Here is a 19,068-nt window from a genome sequence, read left to right on the forward strand (position 1 = left end):
ATATTTAATAATATTATTTTTATTTATAATAATATATATATATATATATTAATATATATTATTAATAAGTTAATATTTAATTTTAAATTTGAACTCTACTCCGAGCATGACTCAATTGATATTCAAATCGAGTCGAATCGATTTCAAATTTTATCTATTTTTCATTGAATCAAGTTTGAATTTGAAATACTAAGATTGGGTCGATCTCGAATCAAATTTTGAATCCGAATATTTTGAGTTTAATAGAACTTGAACAATCAACTACATGATTCAATTCAACTCGATTGCACCCTGCTTACTAGCAACCATACACCAATAAGAATCCTTCTTTGTTTTACTGGTTGAAAAAATATTCATTGCAACAGCAATACCACATCAAATCTATAATAAATCAATAAAAAATTTTATATTTTATCAATTATCATATATTTTATTGATTTTTATAGATAATATCTACACTATTTTTGTATTTCATTTATTTTTGACCGTTGATTGATTTATTACAACGTATCACCGTTGCAAGAAAAATTTACTCCTACCGGCCACCATTTATAAGCCCTTGAATAAGCATTCATTCCATTTAGCTGGCAGATGGCTCTCATTCACTCCCCATCTCCTCTTCCTTCGTATAAGCTACCACTTCCTCTAGCTCCACTCGTACGCTCTTTCCGTATTCTCTCCTTATATACCACACAAGGTCTCCCATTTTTTACCCCACTCCACCAGTATTGGCAGACTCCTACTTCAACTTCCCTTCCTCCTTACACACCACGGGATATCTCCTTTTCTCCTGACTCCACCTTTATCCACTCTCCCTTCCCTCATTATATATATATACCACCGGCATCTCCACTTCTCCTCACTGCTTCTCCTTCTCGATCCCTCGCTCCACATCTACTGCTCCTCATTGAGTTGTAATACCATCCATCCATCCCCTCCTTCCTTGGAAACCCTAAAAACTTCCTTGTTCTCTTCGCCCCAACACAACTACTACTAGTATCACTTCCTTTGTCCTCACTCCACCCACCCCCACCACCTTTTCTATTCCATGGATCTCATCGATATGCTCCTAATTCTCGCCACCTTCCTACTAGCGGCGCTCTGGTGGCGGCGCTGCTCGCGCACCGGAGGCAGCGGTGCACCCGGGGAGCTCCCACCTGGCCCACCGGGGTGGCCGGTGGTAGGCAACCTCTTCCAGGTTATCCTCCAGCGCCGGCCTTTCATGTACGTGGTACGCGACCTCCGGACGCGCTACGGCCCCATCTTCACCATGCGCATGGGCCAGCGCACCCTCGTCATCATCACCTCCGCCGATCTCATCCACGAAGCCCTCGTCCAGAAGGGCCCCCTCTTCGCCAGCCGCCCCGCCGACTCCCCCACTCGCCTCCTCTTCAGTGCCCGCAAGTGCACCATCAACTCCGCCGCCTACGGCCCCCTCTGGCGCTCCCTCCGCCGCAACTTCGTCACCGAGATCGTCACCCCCGCCCGCGTCAAGCACTTCGGATGGATCCGCGACTGGGCCATCGCCAACCACCTCGCCCGCCTCCGCGCCGAGTACAACCGCACCGGCGCCGTCCAAGTGATGAGCACTTGCCGGCTGACCATCTGCAGCATCCTGGCCTGCATCTGCTTCGGTGCCAAAATCCCCGAAGACCACGTCCGCGAGATCGAAGCTGTTCTCAAGGATGTCATGATGATGACGACGCCCAAACTCCCGGACTTCCTCCCTATATTCACCCCGCTCTTCCGCGGCCAGCTATCGGAGGCGAAGAAGCTAAGAAAGAGGCAGATGGACTGCCTTCTCCCGCTGGTGAGGGCCCGAAGGGCTTTCGTGAAGAGCGGAGGGGAGAAGGACGTGAACTCTCCATGGGAGATGGTGAGCCCTGTCGGCGACGCCTACATCGACTCGTTGTTCGGGCTGGACCCGGCCGGGAGGGGCCGACTCGGGGAGGGGGAGTTGGTGACGCTGTGCTCGGAGGTGATGAGTGCCGGCACCGACACCAGTGCGACTGCGCTCGAGTGGGCATTGTTGCATCTGGTTCTCGACCAAGGTGCTCAGGAGCGGCTCTACAAGGAGATCGTCGGAAATGTGGGGACGGAGAAGGAGAGGAAGATCACGGAGAGCGACGTGGAGGGGATGGGCTACTTGCAGGCGGTGGTGAAAGAGACGCTGCGGCGGCACCCGCCGAGCCACTTCGTGCTGTCGCACGCGGCGACGAGGGAGACGGAACTGGGGGGTTACCGGATCCCGGCGGAGGCGAGCGTGGAGTTCTACACGGCGTGGGTGGCGGAGGACCCGAGCGTGTGGGACAAGGCGGAGGAGTGGCGGCCGGAGCGGTTCGAGGAGGGTGGCGAGGGGTGGGAGACGGACGTGACGGGGACGCGAGGGGTGAGGATGATGCCGTTCGGGGCCGGGAGGAGGATCTGCCCGGCGGCGACGCTGGGGTTGCTCCACGTGCAGCTGATGCTGGCGAGGATGGTGAGGGAGTTCCGGTGGGTGGCGCCCCCCGGGGAGCGGCCGGACCCGACGGAGACGTTTGCGTTCACCGTGGTGATGAAGAATTCCCTCAGGGCAGCCATCGTGGAGAGGGGAAGTGGGGCATGACGTTAATAATTACTACTGCGGGCAACGTACGTACGTACAAGTGCACTAGAATCGGGTGGACAATTTGATATCTCGTGTCTATTAATTAGTTTTGGCGTTAAAATATTTTAGTTTATCTCACACATCTAATAAGTCACTCAGCTGGTGTATTGCGTTCATGTTGCTCCCTTTAATTGCTTCATTAATTTGCCATGTGATCATGGGGCAAGGTGAACGGTGCAAAATAGTTGAGTTGAAACATGTTCCAAAAAAAAAAAAAAAAAAAAGTGTAGCTTGGATCTTGTTCAAGTTTGGACTGGAGAGGTCAGGTTCACATCACTGGCATTTTTTGTCCTCTTCATTTATGCTACGAAGATCAGTATGGGAGCTTCTGTCATGGCGGTTGCATTTCTTTTTTGGGTAAACAAACTGATTCCATTTTTTTTTTTTTTTTTTTTTTTTTTTTGTTTGTTTTGATGTAAGTAGACGGACTGAATTTTAGCTCAATGATAATACTATCTTGCTCAGGGATTTGATCCTAGTTCTTTGCTGGGAAAATGTCCAGATTTTCTTTCACTTGAGAGTTTGTTTGGAAAATCGCTGATAGGATCCGGCCTATTAGTTTGTCCAATCCGTTTTCTTCCAAAGACCTGCCTTATTTTTGGGCTAAATCCCATCTGTGGGGTCTGTTGGACCACTGAATAACAATAAGATGAATGGGACCGTCTTTTCTCTTGCAGAATTTGGATCAAAGGGGGATTAGATTAATATGGGTCTGACTTAATTCATGATCCTAAGAAAAATTCAGTACAATTCTGCTAGATTTTTCAAACAGGCTCTAAACGGACTTTTTTTTTTTCATCTTGTAAAATTCAAGCTGGCCCATTCCAAAATTATTTCTGGATAGTTATGAATATAGATCTAGCCCAACTTCTAATTCTATGATTTGCTAATTGAAAAAGTACAATGCATGTATTCTATAGGATTTTTCATCCAATCACCCAAACATACCCCAAATTGGATACGAAAGAAAGAGAGAATTTAAGAAAGTACACTAAATAGTGGTACTTTAGTAAATATCTTTCCTACTTGACCTATGGGCCACGATCATTTGTGTTTGCTTTACCTTCATCACGGTCCAATAAATGAGAAATTATTATGCGGACCAGATCCCTTATGGACCTAGAATGAAATGATCCTAAGCTGTGGTGCTACCACATATTTTTTTTAAAAAAAAAAGGATGAGGAAAAAAATGAAGTGATTTCATCCTAAGTTCATTGTGGATCTAATCCACTTAAAAATTTTTCCCTGCTAGCACTTTTTCTCCTTGTGAATATTATTGTGAGCTATCAATATCATGACTATTATGGTCATATGATTATAAGGGTTCCAGGGTGAAAATATTATGACTATTATTGTCGCATGGTTATAGGGATTCCAAGATCAAACTTATCATATTTACTCGTTTGTGATTATTAAACATAATTGTATAACGACTATATTTATTTAGATATAATTATATAGCTACCATAGTTGCTTTTTCGCTTCAATGTGTATATAGGGCTGTATTCATATGATTGAGAGGTGAGAAATATAATATAATTTTTTCCATTTTTATGGTATCAAATCATTAATCTAGAAGAAGAGGTTTACATGCAACATCTTTCTGAGTATCCTCATTCTTTTAATGCTATTTGTCAATTGCATCGAGCATTATATGGCTTTAAACAGGCTCCTCATGCTTGGCTTGCAAAATTTAGCTCCACCATTGCTCGATTTGGTTTTATTATCGGTGCTCATAATTTGGTATTTTTTACTTGCAAAATCTCTAACGGACTCATTTAACTTCTACTTTATGTGGATGATATGATTATACTGAAGATATTTATGATCTGATGCATTTTCTTAGTCAACAGTTTGAGATGAAAGACTTTTTGGATCTTGAAGTCCCAACATCTGATAATGGATTGTATCTCTCACAAGTCAAATATGCTTTTGATCTTCTTGCTCGAGTAGGGTTGATCGATAACAAAACAGTTGATGCTCCTATTGAGACTAATACCGAACTCTTTGCTACAGATGGAGAGCTACTGATCGATCTTACTCTTTATTAATAGTTGGTTGGTAGTTTGATTTATCTCATTATTATTTGATCAGATATTTCTTATGCAGTATATCTAGTGAGTCATTTTTTATCTACACATCGTTTCATGCATTAAACAATTATTATCTGTATCCTATGGTACATAGAGAAAACAATATTTCATGGCTTACATTTTTCATCTCAATCGGCTCTTGAAATACATGCTTTTTTTATGCTGATTGAATAGGTGATTCAACTGATTGTCGGTCAACAACTGAATACTGTTACTTGCTTAGAAGTTTATTTATTTTTTAGAGAAGCAAAAAAAAAATGATAGTTGCCTGATTAAGTACTGAAGTTGAATATTATGCTTTTGCAAATACCACTATTGAATTGATATAGTTGCGTTGGTTATTACAAGATATGAGTGTTTCATACGCTACTCATACTCCATTATACTATGACAATCGAAATATGATTTAAATAGCTCATAATAATATCTTCTATGAATGGACGAAGCATATTAAGATTGTGCCACCATCTACTTCATGAAATTTTATATCTTTATTTTATTTCTTCTGTAGATTAATTGCTGATATTTTCATCAAAACTTATCCTCCATACTATTTTTGTCTCCTAATATCCAAACTCAAGCTTGCTTTCAGTCATCTAATTTGAGTTTGAGGAGGAATGTGAATATTATTATGAGTCGATAATATCATGACTATACTGATCGCTCGACTATAAGAATTTCAATATCAAAATATCATGATTATTATGGCCGTATGACTATAAAGATTTCAAGATCAGACATACTATATTTATTTGATTGTATGTGATTGCTAAATATAATTATATAGATACCAAATTTATTTAGATATAATTATATAGCTACGATACTAATCTTTCTACTTTAACGTATATATAAGACTGTATTCATATGATTGAGAGGTGAGAAATATAATATAATCTTTTTCATTTTCACCCCTCTTCTCTACCATTGTCTGCCATCTTGTTTACCTCTTCCTTTCCTTTCCTCTCCACGGAGAGGTTAGCTTTTCCATGGATCATGAAAGTGTCACTTCCCTCCATTTCTATGCCCTCATGAACGACGCCACCCTCCTCTGCAACACCTTGCTGCCTGCCTCCCATCTGCGACCCCATCTGTCTCTTCTCCGCTGCCCATAGGATGTCCTCCTCCTCAACTCCTCACTCAGAAGCCTTGCTACAATGTATATGTTTCAGTCATCGTATCAATCATCCTATTAAGAAAATATGTCGTTAGTTATATGCAGGCAATCTGCTTCGAGAGACTCGAAGCCAAAAAATCCAGTTTTTTCTCGCAAAGTAGATCATGTAGTAATAATGTTTTTTTAAAAGGATTACGATATAAATAAATCAAATTTTCACAAGAACCAGCTAAGGTCCCGTAGGACTTCAAGCTGCAGGAAGGGCCATGATCGCCAGACTGGAGCATTTATTGTACCACGCGATCATCAGAAGTGCATTAAAACAATAAAAAGAGGCTCGACATATAGCTTTGATGAGATCATGAACCCCACAAAGTGACTTAAATGCCTCTGGCTACGGCAGCTGGTGGTCGCTATAATGAGCATTAAATCTCCACCCTACCATCCTGTCTCCGTCGCCATGGCCGTCGCACGAGCCAACTCCGCTCGTGCGACCATGAGTAGAATATCCACCATCCTGCACAATTCGGACCTTGCTTTTGGTCCGAGAACCAGGTCGTGACGCAGCAGCCCCACCGGCATGCGATGGTTTGAACGATACTTTGACCCATGCATCCACATTCCACAGCTGCTCAAAAGCAGCCGTACGGCAGTGGCATAAAGGCTGCATGTGGGTCCGGTTGATGGGGGAGTCTTGGTTCAACCGCAATCCAATTCCTGCTCGGTGCTTTGTGTGGTACGCATGTTTAGTGGTCCAATGGACCATGCCAAATCCCACGGTGGATAACACGCCACTTGTATATTTCACCAAGTCCGGATTGAGCGTTATCCACCGTAGATACGCTTCCAGATTTGCTCTGGTCCACTTGGACCTGGTCCATGCGATAATTACTCTTTAAGTAATTCAAAATTATGAGCCATGCCCAAATAACTTGGTTTGTTCATTGGATAAAGTTTTTTTTTTTTTTTTTAAAAAATCTCTCTTGCCTTTTATAACCGTATGATTCACCACTACTTCTTTCTAAAGTGGCATACAAAATCGCAAACGAGTGCCGCAAAGGGATTCCAACGGAAAAAAGAGATGCATTCTTTTGTAAAGAAAAAAAAAAAAAAAAAAAAATATATATATATATATATATATATATATATATATATATATATATATATATATATATATATATATATATATATATATCTGTTATAGCCCAAACCTCAGCCGCATAAGTCCAAAACGAAAAAAAAAAAAAACACAAAACAGTGGAATTCAGAAACCGGGAAGAAGACTCCCGATAGGAGTCTCCTTCTCCGGCTAAATCCGAGCAAGAATCGGACTCCTAGGACCCCTCGGAGTCCTAGGGATCCCTATAAGAAGACCCCCTCCCTCTTGAGACCGATCATTGGCCTCCTTCCTTTCTCTTTCTCTCCGTTTTTCTCGATCGAAGGCCGCGGGCACAGTTGGGTTCTCGCCGTGTTTTCTCTCCGACGAGGTCCCAAAAGGCTGAGGTAAGTTCCTCTCATCCTCCTCTCCTTCTTCTCCTTCCTCCCATGCTCCTGTGCATGGCTGCCGGCGACGAATGTCGCCGATCTACCGACGGAAAAGAGACTCTGTTTTTGAGTCTCTTTTCCTTGAAATCTCCGGCGCCGGCGATCGGAATTGACCGCCGGCCCTGTTTCCTCCGTGATCGGGGGAGATGGCCCGTCGACCGCCGGCCTCCGCCGTGGCAGCCGCGGCCCAAACGGCCGATTAAGGCCTGAGGACAAGAGTCCTCTGTTCCGGCGCGGGAAGAAGAAGAAGAAGAAAAGAAAAAAAAAAAGAAAAAGAAGAAAAGAAGAAAAAGAAAAAAAAAAGAGAAAAAGAAGAAAAGAAGAAAAAGAAGAAGAAAAAAAAAAAGGGCTGAGAGAGAGAAACTCTCTTTGCTCTCTCTCTCTCTCTTTCTCTCTCTAGATCATAGGATTTATGGAATTAATTTATTATTAAAAAAAAATAGCAATAAAAATAAAAATAAAATTAGGGTGTCCATGGGTTAATTCGAAAAATCGGGATGCTGTCGACGAATTGATCCTAGTGGAGACATTAGATTTTTAATAAATTAGTTATTTTTAATTCGATAAAATTTTGATTTAAAATATGATATTTGACGTATCAGGTTCTGAGAAGGATTTTCGAGATCCCTAGAATTTCTAGTTTGGAATTTCTTTTGAGGTAAGTAGTGTTTACTTTTACTGAATTTATCTGGTAAAATTTTGAATTAAATGAATTTATGCATGTTTGTGATTGAAATTATTTATTGAAATAATTGTTGAAATTATTTATGATTAAAGTTAATTGTAGAAATTATTTATGATTAAAGTTATTTGTTGAATAATTATTATGATGATGTATGATAACAAAGAATGACATGGTTGATTTGACTCGAATATCATTTATTTATATTATTTTGAAAATAATATATGAATTGAAAGACAATATGAAATTGACAATCTGACTGTGTTGAGGACCCCACCAACGGGGGCATATACGTTGGCAATTGACTGTCCTGAGAATTTACGTCGCCAGTAAGACCAGCGACATGTCGCCAGATAGACCAGCGACAAAACCGCCAGTTAGACCAGCGGTTCCAAAGGACTTGGCTGCCAGATGATTCGCAGCCCACCGCAAGCAGATACGCGGTATTATGACCCTGCCACAGGGATAATGTGGTCATAGTCATGATTGGTAAGAAGAATTTAAGAAATTGATGAATTTAAGAAGAAAAGTATAATTGAAAATTATGATGAATTGACTTCTAAATATGATTGACAGTATGAATATGATTTCATGAAATTACATATTGAATTATTATGCATAGTATTATTTGCCTGATTATTCAGTTAAAGGTATACACTGCTTACTGGGCTATTTAGCTCATGATAAGTTTTATGTTTTTCTTACAGATCCAGAAAATTAGCATGATGCGGGATTTCGATTGGGAGAGCGATTAGAGATGGAGTTAACTCATTGATTTAGGATTTTCTCAGAATTGATTCAAGACCTTTAGTTTTGCTTTTAGTATTGACATTGTCAGACAGTTACTTTCTTTTGAACACTTAGTTTTGATTTGTTATTTGAACCAAGATTTGATTATTGAATGAAGAAAAATTTATTTAACTGTTTGTGAAGATATCATGATGTGATGCCTTGCATGCTTATGGAAAAAGTATTCTATAAGTATGCGGCGGTTGCCATGACCTTCGATTCAAATCTCGGATCGAGGGCGTGACAATATCAATCCATAATGAATAATCTTGATTAATCCTATTAATTTAATGATGATTATACTTCAATTTGTTTGTTCTTGTAACACAAACTAATTAGAAAATATACCGAAGTAGGTTGGAATCACATCCCATGCAGTACTTTCGAAACACCCTCACTCCAACTAAGAAGAGAATACGAGGGGATAATTAACAATCGTCCAAATATCTAACATTTTACAAATTAGGTCAAGTAGCAGCAATGGTAGATAAAGTTTAGTGCACATCACTAATCCGGATTGCAGCCAAACCACTCCCATGGCATTCTCATCAAATCTCCAGCACCTTTTGAATAGCATAAACTCTATCTAGTGCGCATAAGTTCTATTGCACACCCCATCACAATAGTCAAAATCAAAAACTTATAGATCGAATAGATCAAGTCATAAGTTTGTACTGTCCATTATTAGCTCTTAATAGAAAGTAAAAGTCTTGGAAAATAGTGAGTCAATGTGTCTAATAATGGGAAGAGGTCATACATGTGCAATTGGACTTGCTTTAGACACATTTTGACAAATTTGGCTCTCTCTTCAGCCCTGTATCTCTAATTGCTACAAGTACCCCCACTAGGTCTTTTTGGGAAACTTCATCTATTCACTAGCCATGATAACATTTCAAACCAATTCCTGCCAATACCTGTGCAACGGAATTTTAAAAAAAAAAAAAAAAACATTTTCCTACCAACTTATTTAAAAAATAATAATTTCATGATTTCTGAAAAAAATAAAAGTCAGAATAGAGAGAAGAAAAACATCATGTCATACAATTCATGTATGTACCAAGGCATCATCCTCACTTAACAAGATCCCTTTGCAGAGGCAAATTTTTATCACTCGAGTTTGGCCTCTTCTCTCTTAGGTGGATCCAACTGCAAGTGGTAGAAAGGTTCGGTTGGCTCTTCCCTGCAAAATGGATCAATTAATGTGATGGTATGGCATATTAATTCCACAAAAGTCGCACATAAATGAAAATTAGCTTGCTTCCACTGCACTGCACTCGCGAGCTTCTATCACCGAGTGCAATAAAATACGGATGTCAGGTGAAGTTAGAAAAGCTTCTTTTTAAGCCTAAACCAAAATATCATCAGCTAGATGTTCCTTAATAGACCCCATAGTATTAATATGCAAGTACAGTAAGGCAATCAAAATATCATCCTTGCACTGATCATCCAATTCTACAGTCAATCTGAAACAACATGCTGGTAAAGTATTCAGTAGAACTTCTGCTATCATTTTCAAAAATTTGGTAACATTCTAAACTGGCTCTTAACATGTCACTGACCCTCCATAGGTTGGTGCAACCATCTGGCTAATTGCAACTTCATGCACGAAGGCATGTTATTAAACCTCAACAACTAGTTGGCAAGAAGACCAGCCTTCTTATGCCTGGAGGGAGCAGCCTCCCAAGATTCCTTAAAATCGGAAACGGTCCGGACAATGGAGGGGTACAGGCCATGTTTGATACAGAGCACAAATTCAACTAGCAGGAGCTTTGCAAAGAGACAACTTGAAACATAGCCCGAGTTGATAAATCAATCATTAGCTAATCTCATTCAAAACTACAGTATTTAATCTCTGTTTCCTGTTCGTCATCTAAAATCTTAAAGAAAGACAAGATATGCAGAAGGAAAAAAGCATACCCTGGCTTTGACCGCATGCAGCGCCAAAATAGCTTGAAAGGACCTGGAACTGTCTTAAAGGGATTTCCTTCAAAACAAGCCTGCAAATGTATCGAGCATTAAAAGAAAAAAAAAAAAAAAATCCATTAACCAGATATGGTCGTAGCAATCCACGGTCCTAGGAGGGGAATTTGGGGATAGACCTAACTTTCAGCTTTTTTTTTATAAAAAAACAAAAAAACAAAGTGGCCACCCCAAGACTTGACCCTATGCCAATAGTGCTTATCAGCCCAAGCCTTCCATTGCACCAAGCAATGGCCCCTATTACGCATTAAAAAATAATAACAAATTTTACATGCTAGACACAGTATTCAGAAACTCTTTCAGAGCAATTTGCCAAAAGTTTGGATAATATGAAAATAATGGAAAAAAAAAGAACACACTTTTCCAAAATACTTATGCATTTAAATAAAAATTAATATAGGAGAGACAAGAATAATAGATATAGCAAAAGATAACACAACCAACAACAACATGTTCGTAAAACATGTGCAAGAATATGTGCATAACACAACCATTGGAACCTTTTAGAGCAAATCCATGAACATGTTCTAAGCATTGGTAGTTTAGTCCTTGCTTTTGTCAATTCCTTCTATCCTCCAACTAGTCCCTACACTTCAACTTCATAAACATTTTAGAAACACAATTACATAAAACTATATACGTACATAACACACTAGACATACATGCATACATACTACACAAATACATGTCTAGAGACAACATATTCTAAAAATAAATAAATTTGATATATAAATAAAAATTTAAAAAAAAATAAAGAATATATCATTGAATATAGTACCATGAAATAAGATAAAAAATGAAATAAAAAAAATACTATAGAATAAAAACAAAATGAAAAATACAATAGAAAATATCAAAAGGACTTCAAATTCCTCTTCATTAAAAGATATTAGAAAATGAGTTCACTAAGTGTTGCACCAAACTGCATTAGGTTCCGTACTAGCCTGACATGACATGTGCTGACTTGCAGGGTGACAATTGAAACCTTGGAGTCAAGTTCTCTCCATTGAAAAGAAAGATATTTGAACCATGTAAAATAACTTGGCTTACATATTTACAAAAGATGAATTATGTTTCTCCTAAAATAATAAAAAAAATCATGCACCGGCTCATAATCGGCAACTAAGCTCCAAATATCTGATAGGTCTAATAATCACAAGCTGTTTCTAGTAACTGATATGAACTATAAAGTACTTAATTTCATAATCTATAATGTGTCATACTAATAATAGTATATATCTAGGCCAAAGCAAGGGTTAAAAGACTGCCTGGATAGGTAGCACCTAACAATGTCCAAGCAGATACACAGCCACTCATGACAACAACGATCTTATTGTAATCCTCTTTAAGTGCTTGTCATCCTTCTTTTTTACCAAAATATATACCTAATGAATCTATATACACTATAAAAAGCTATTAATGTTAGAGTTTCATTGTTCTAGTTGGCGAATGACATGTACCTATTTTATAAAATCATAACAACGATTCATCTAAATATCAGCCAGTTGATAGCCTCGACTTGAACATAATCTGTGACAGATATAATCACAATGGAATTACAATAGTTATCCAACCTATAACCCTGATGATTGATGGATGAGAAGGATGGTAAAAATGGATCGTCAGATGTGGGTTATTGAGAAAAACAACACCATGAGGGCCTCTCTCCAAGTCTCAATAAGGTTTCTAGGCTATGTTTTCTTCAAAATATGATAGGATCCAACCCAGGGTTAAATTAATTATTTGTCACTTCCCATACAAAAAATGGAACTCTTCAACTAGTTTCAAAAAAGCAAGTGATAACTTACCAAAGTTCATGTACTATATTGGTTTCTAAGGCAAAATTGGTAGCTATTTCTGGAACTCAAAATAGATAAATCTTTTACCATCAAGCCTTCTCTCTCTCTTACAGTTCCACTTGCATTCCTACCACATGCCTTTTTCTATGTCTTCCCCTTGCCTCCTTGTTCATCCCATTTCACAGTTGTATCCCTACCGCATGCCCCTTTTTATGTCTTCCCCTTCCCTCCCTATTCATCCCCCATCTATCAAGGAACCAAGGCTATCGAGGTCGATATGAGCTAACCCTTAATAGCTTAGAAACGGTCAGATGGTCAAGTGGAGAGTCTCATATTTCAAGTTTTGTGGCTTTTAAAGACGTCAAAGGTGCAGGAACTTGAATAATGTCACATGGGATATGTTGGTGGTGTTCTTCATTGGATGTGAGGCTTGTGCGAGACTTCCTAAATGCCCAAGCACATCTTCTATCAACTTAGACTAGCTTTAAACTGTTATCTTGAATAAAAAGAGAAGAAGAAAAGAAAAGAAAAGACCCTGCAATCTAGTTTCTTTGTAAAAGAAAACATTAAAGCAATGATTCTTCTCTCTGTCTCTCATGCCTCTTGATGCCTTGATACAACCCCCATAGATCTCTCACTCCCTCTCTCTCCTCAACCCAATGAGACTCTAACGGCTGCCAAATCACCACCGCCCTGATTCTATTCTCAATCTCTTGTTTCATTTTTGTTTGCCTGTTCTCTTCTTAGATGCCAGCAAGTTGGGGAAGGAAAAGTGATCCTGACCATCGTTCAGTAATTAGATAGAAATACGAGAGACAGATAGATGGTGGTGCATGTATTTGGATGCTACTAGGATGCTAGTTGAGTAGGAGAGGAAGGAGTTTTAATAAGGAAGAAAGACAAGTTGGAACATTGGAAAGGTTAAGTGGTTACATGGCCATTTGTGGAAGAGCATTTTTTTTCATAGTAACTAGTGTATCCAGTAATTCAGGCTTGGGAGGAGAGGCTTGAGAAGCTAGGAATTGCTGCCTAAATTCCCTCAAAAATACTGGCAAATGCACCACACAGAAGTAAGAATTAGAATGTTTTTATTGTCGAAGCTAATTGTATGCCTATAACTTTGGTGGGTGTGGCTGCGGACAGCAAGATGCCTGGGTTTGATTGTGATGGCAATCACGTCACTGTTGGCACATGCATGCAAACAAGCATTAAACTTCTTCCCAGGTTCAACTTTAGCTTCTATTTTGCTTACTTCACTAATTCAAGTTCTTCTTGTTCTAGGGGAAAAAAATTGAGAAGCTAAAACTAGATCAGGCCGAAAAGATGGATCAAGTTTTTATGCAATACAAAACCTTTCTCAAAAGCATTTCAACCTTTTAAGGAAGAGGCACTATCTACACCGAAACAGGTAAATACATGTTTTGGTTAACATTTGATGAAACATGTCCAAGTTTATCAAAGCATATTAATGCGAAAATGCCTAGTCAGAGCAGATGTTACATCTTGAAGAATTTTCTAGTTACCATCTACACATGCAAAATTTTTATTTTGTTTAATGCTTACATCATAACAAAGTTTCTAATTTATAAGTTCATCTCAAAACACAGCTTTACTGTTTCACCATATCCTGCATAAACTTGCCTTACAATAAAAGACTTCAAGCACACAATTAAGATATGTGGGAAGAACCATATATATGTTCTCCTCTTTACAAACTTACTCAAAAAATATTCATTTTATACTGCAAATAGTACTTCTGGGATCAGCCCATTATGTCCAAAGGCAACGAAACAAAGCAAAAAGGTCAAACTGCATCAACCAAACATTCAAGTGACACATGCTCTGAAACCCAGAACTATCAAGCTGGAACCTAAGGTATCAAACATCAACCTTCCAAGTCCCTTAATGCACCCCTATTTGAGCAATTTATGTAAAAGAGTCCACTGAAAACAGAAAGATTGTATTTCAGATTACAGCCCCCTAACAAAATGGATTGACAGAAAGGATCCAAAAGAATAGAATTTTGAAATGCAATGACATCACCTCTTTGTAACCCTTCGACAATATGAAAATGTTATTAATAGTTTGCAGTGAAACTTACAAGCAACCTTCTCCACATAATGATTGGAAGTAACAATAAGTTGAGTAGAACCTAGTTGTCAACTATATATATATATATATATATATATATATATATATATATATATATATATATATATATATATATATATATATATATATATTACTTATATAAAAACTTTTTTTACAAGTTTAACCTTTTTTCTATTATTAAAAGTATACAATGTTAATACTAAATAAACAAACTAAATGAAGAAGATAGTAGTTATGCTTAATTGTATCACAGATCATCTACAGTATCAAAAATAAATAAATAAATGGAAAGAAAAGTTTCACAATAAAACAGAGCTACCTGAATTACATCCTCTGCCCGATCATTGCATCTATGTGCTTGGGGCTGCCGAGTGTCACCTTCTGGCAAACCCCATGGGCTCTCCCTCCTTGGAACAGGCCTGGAACTCATTCTCCTCTATACCTACATCAAAACCACCTTCCACTATTCACATGCCCATGCCACTACCGTCAAACTAAACTAAAACCTAGACATCAAAACGAGACCTTGGGATCTAAACAGTCAAAAAGAAGCTTTGGATTCAACCAGATTCTAAGATTTAGAATTTCGATCCAACAAGCAATCCAAAGTAAGTTTACACTCTTTTTTTATTCATCAGCTATACAACCATGCGCAACAATATTAATATCCAAACAGAACTGTACTGAGATGCAAATATCAAGAAAAATATATATGTTTCGTTACTTTCGAGTGGTTGAGGACCTACGAGGAATCAAACTATCTAATAGAGGATTTACCAATACCCAAGGATTCAGGCATATGAGATCTACATGGGGAAAAAAGAAATATATTCGAAACAAGAATGCTCTGAGGCGCAGAGACTTACCTGAGCGAGGGCAAGAAAGTTTGAGAGAGAAGACCGGTGGTAGGGGAAATTGGGTTAAAACCCCGAGCCCGTCGCTGGTTCAAATTTATTGATTCGGGTAGCGGGTTGGGTAGGGTCGGAACGGACCGGGTTGATCGGGCTTTGGACTTTCTCTGTGGCATTTCATCGAACAGCATCCGGGCCTCATTCGAGGCGCCCATTTTTTCCCAACCCCGCCGGTTATCGCTGTCCGTGAAGAAAATTTGAACTCTGAAGGACAAGGGGTATCGTGTGTGCGCGTGCGCTTTTTGTATTGGGCTTTTCCTTTTAAAAAAAATGCTTTTTAGATTATTAGAAAATTGATTTTAAGAGAACGGGCGGGAAAATTGAGAATTTTTTATTTATTTATGATTAATTTTTTAAAAAATTATTAAAATAATATCAAGCTTGAATTATTTACGAAAATACTACTTAAAAAAAATCGTCGATGATTTTTTTTGCCAACTCATGAACTTGACCGTCAGCTAGAGATCAGATGGATCAGAGAATGAGTCATTTTTTGATAGGACGGCTTTATAAGTCATTCTTTGATAGGACGACTCTATAATTCTGTGTGACATTATAAGTCGGTCCTCATTTATTTTACTCTCTATTAATTTTAAAATATAAATATAAATAAATAAATATTTTTTATTTAGAATCAATAAAAATATTAAAAAAATTAAAATATTTAAAAATAAAAAATTAAAACTTGAATTTTAGTTTAAAATTTTTTTGAATCCAAAACTTTTAAAATTTTCTTTTTTCAAAATGGATAGATTAAAGGATCTCAAAATTCATTAAAAATTATTTTGTGACTCACTAACATCCAATGATCAATTATCGTTAATTTTGGTTTCAAAAAAATATATATTTTATATAGCCCTCTATATAGGTATTAGTTTTCTGATTTAGAAAATTTTCAGAATCCGTAACGACAGATAGTCACAAATTATGTCCAACTGACTTCAACAAATTTTAGCAAAATAAGTTTAATTCAAAAAGTTGAATTATAAACTATTTTGAATTAAATTTATGTTGTCAAAATTTGTTGAAGCCAGTTAGACATAATTTGTGACTATCTGCGATTCTGAAAATTTTCTAAGTCAGGAAACTAGTACCTATATGGAGGGTTATATAAAATATATATTTTTTTGAAACAAAAATTGACGATAATTGATCTTTAGATATTAGTGAGTCACAAAATGATTTTTAATGAATTTTGAGACCCTTTAACCTATTCGTTCTGAAGAAGAAAAATTTTAAAAGTTTCAGATTTGGAAAAAATTTGAACTAAAATCCAAGTTTTGACTTCTTATTCTTAAGAATTTTAATTTTTTTGATATTTTTATTAATTTTAAATAAGAGAGTATTTACTTATTTATATGCATGTTTTAAAGTTAATGGAGAGTAAAATAAATGAGAACATTAACTTAAAATAAGACAGAATTATAGAGTCGTCCAATCAAAGGGTGACTTATAAAGCTGTCCTATCATGTAAATAAGATGCAGAATTATAGAGTCGCCCTATCAAAGGACGACTTATAAAGCCGTCCTATCAAAGGGTTACTCATTCTCTGATCCACCTGATTAATATAAATAAGATACAAAATTATAAAGTCGTCCTATCAAAGGGCGACTTATAAAGTCGCCCTATCAAAGGGCGACTCATTCTCTGACCCACCTGGTCCCTAACTGACGATAAGGTTGATGAGTTGGCAAAGAAAATCATTCTTTGAAAGGGCAACTTTCTTCTAAACAGTATTTTCTTAAATAGTTTGAGCTCGATATTATTTTAATAATTTTTTAAAAAAATTAATAATAAATAAGTAAAAAATCCATCATCCAAGAAAAAAAATACTGTCGCAGTCAAAATTCAACATATTTATCGAAAAGCTAATACTGTAGCAGATTGGATGGCAGCTTTTATCGCTGATCACTTTGACGATTGGATTTGGAGATAGAATGAAGACTATTCGCTGGTCTTACGGGATTTTCTGTATTTTGATCTTTTGGACTGCTCTCGTATCAAATTGGTGTGACTATTCATTTATACCAAATAATAATAATAATAATACAGTTGACTAGGTGGCATTCTATATAGCATAATATATCAATTTCATTGTTTGGATTTCAATAGATATAAATCCTTGTCCACTACATGATTTAATTTTATTGGATGCTTATAGATGTATATACACTAAGCCTTTTTAATGTAATTGGATTCAGAAAAAAAATATTATTTGATAATGAAAGGATCTAAAATTTATTTTCACCGGACATTTTTAACAATTCATGTGGAAATCAATCACCGGTCATGTGGCTAGGCCAGATTTTAGGAAAAAGAAATCGGTCAGATGGCCAACGCGTGCTTCTGTAACAATAAGGAGAAATTATTGATTAAATAGACTTTACACCATCTAATAAAATATCACCATATCATTCTATGAATCAAAATTTCAGAACTTTCCATTGGTAAGTATGAAGGGAAATAAAGTTCACATTTAGCCATTTCCAATCCAATTTTTGGTAGATTTTTTTTAATCTCATCAAATGATGTGATAATGTTTTATTGGATAGTCTAAATTCCACTTAATGGAATGATCCTAATCAATAATTTCTCAATAACGAGAGATATTGGCATGCGGTTGTCTCAACCTTGAATGACACGTGGATGATCAGAGGGTCAATATTGGTGCATTGGCTGTGATTCAAAACAAGAAACAAGCTATAGCTGATGACAGATCATTTTTGGGAGATCTACCACCCATATTGCTATCAACAACCTTAAAAATAATTTTTTTTGAATAAATTATGTTCGCAGTCCCTAAATTAAGTCAGATTTTTTTAAGTGATTTCTAAACTACATAATTCTAAATTAAGTCCCCCAACTATCTGAACCCCTTTAATATTATATATGAGGTGGATTCCGACTATTTTCTCTCACCGAAAATCTGATGTGGCAAAATCCGATACTAACATGGACAAAATTCGATGCAGACATAATAAATAATAATATTTTATGCATAGTATTAATATGCAAGTATTAATATGCATAAAAAAAGAACGAAGAAGACTCTGTAAGGAGTCTTCTCCTTCCTCCCGACCGACTCCGATCGCACCCCCATCCGCCCCGATGCACAACCCCCCCCCCCCCCCCCCGCCTGCCCCGCCGCACCCCCTCCAACTACACCTCCACTTGCCCCAACACCGATGGGTTGCACACTGGTGCCCTCCTGGCCCGACCCCGCCCACGTGTGCCCCTGTGATTTCACTCTCCGACGTACCCCACCCCACCCCACACGCCATCATCGTTGGTGGGTTCTATGCGCTCCCTCCTCCCCACCGGCTCAACAGGATGAGAGGCTTGGAGCAACGGAATAGGAAAGCTTAAACGATTACTGGGGTTTTGTGTTGGA

General features: G+C 37.8%; 2 protein-coding genes across 3 annotated transcripts; one reads left to right on the forward strand and one right to left on the reverse strand.

Moving 5' to 3' along the window:
• Nucleotides 1-678: 678 nt before the first annotated feature.
• On the forward strand, nucleotides 679-3,005 carry LOC105052632 (cytochrome P450 77A3). The gene has a single exon (XM_010933506.4). It carries the CDS (start codon nucleotides 1,049-1,051, stop codon nucleotides 2,603-2,605), a length of 1,557 nt encoding a protein of 518 aa, XP_010931808.1. The 5' UTR covers nucleotides 679-1,048; the 3' UTR covers nucleotides 2,606-3,005.
• Nucleotides 3,006-9,533: 6,528 nt separating this feature from the next.
• On the reverse strand, nucleotides 9,534-15,847 carry LOC105052633 (uncharacterized). Of its 2 annotated transcripts, XR_003801940.2 has the most exons (5): nucleotides 15,632-15,847; nucleotides 15,085-15,207; nucleotides 10,792-10,871; nucleotides 9,917-10,054; nucleotides 9,534-9,788 (listed from the first exon to the last, which is right to left on the reverse strand). XR_003801940.2 is itself a non-coding variant. In XM_010933507.4 (4 exons), the coding sequence occupies exons 2-4, from the start codon at nucleotides 15,193-15,195 to the stop codon at nucleotides 9,982-9,984; spliced, it is 264 nt and encodes an 87-aa protein (XP_010931809.1). In that variant the 5' UTR covers nucleotides 15,196-15,207; nucleotides 15,632-15,845; the 3' UTR covers nucleotides 9,812-9,981. The 2 variants fall into 2 exon arrangements, 1 of the variants encoding a protein (XP_010931809.1); XM_010933507.4 differs by lacking the exon at nucleotides 9,534-9,788 and having other exon boundaries at nucleotides 9,812-10,054; nucleotides 15,632-15,845.
• Nucleotides 15,848-19,068: the final 3,221 nt, after the last annotated feature.

This window comes from Elaeis guineensis, chromosome 10 (assembly GCF_000442705.2).
Source record: "Elaeis guineensis isolate ETL-2024a chromosome 10, EG11, whole genome shotgun sequence".
Taxonomy (NCBI): domain Eukaryota; kingdom Viridiplantae; phylum Streptophyta; class Magnoliopsida; order Arecales; family Arecaceae; genus Elaeis; species Elaeis guineensis.

Coding starts and splice junctions, on each gene's coding strand:
- LOC105052633 (XM_010933507.4), bottom strand. CDS start 15,195: ATGAGTTCCAGGCCTGTTCCAAGGAGGGAGAGCCCATGGGGTTTGCCA. Junction 10,872..15,084: donor GGGCAGAGGATGTAATTCAG/GTAGCTCTGTTT, acceptor ATACATTTGCAG/GCTTGTTTTGAAGGAAATCC. Junction 10,055..10,791: donor TGCATGCGGTCAAAGCCAGG/GTATGCTTTTTT, acceptor TCCATTTTGCAG/GGAAGAGCCAACCGAACCTT.
- LOC105052632 (XM_010933506.4), top strand. CDS start 1,049: ATGGATCTCATCGATATGCTCCTAATTCTCGCCACCTTCCTACTAGCG.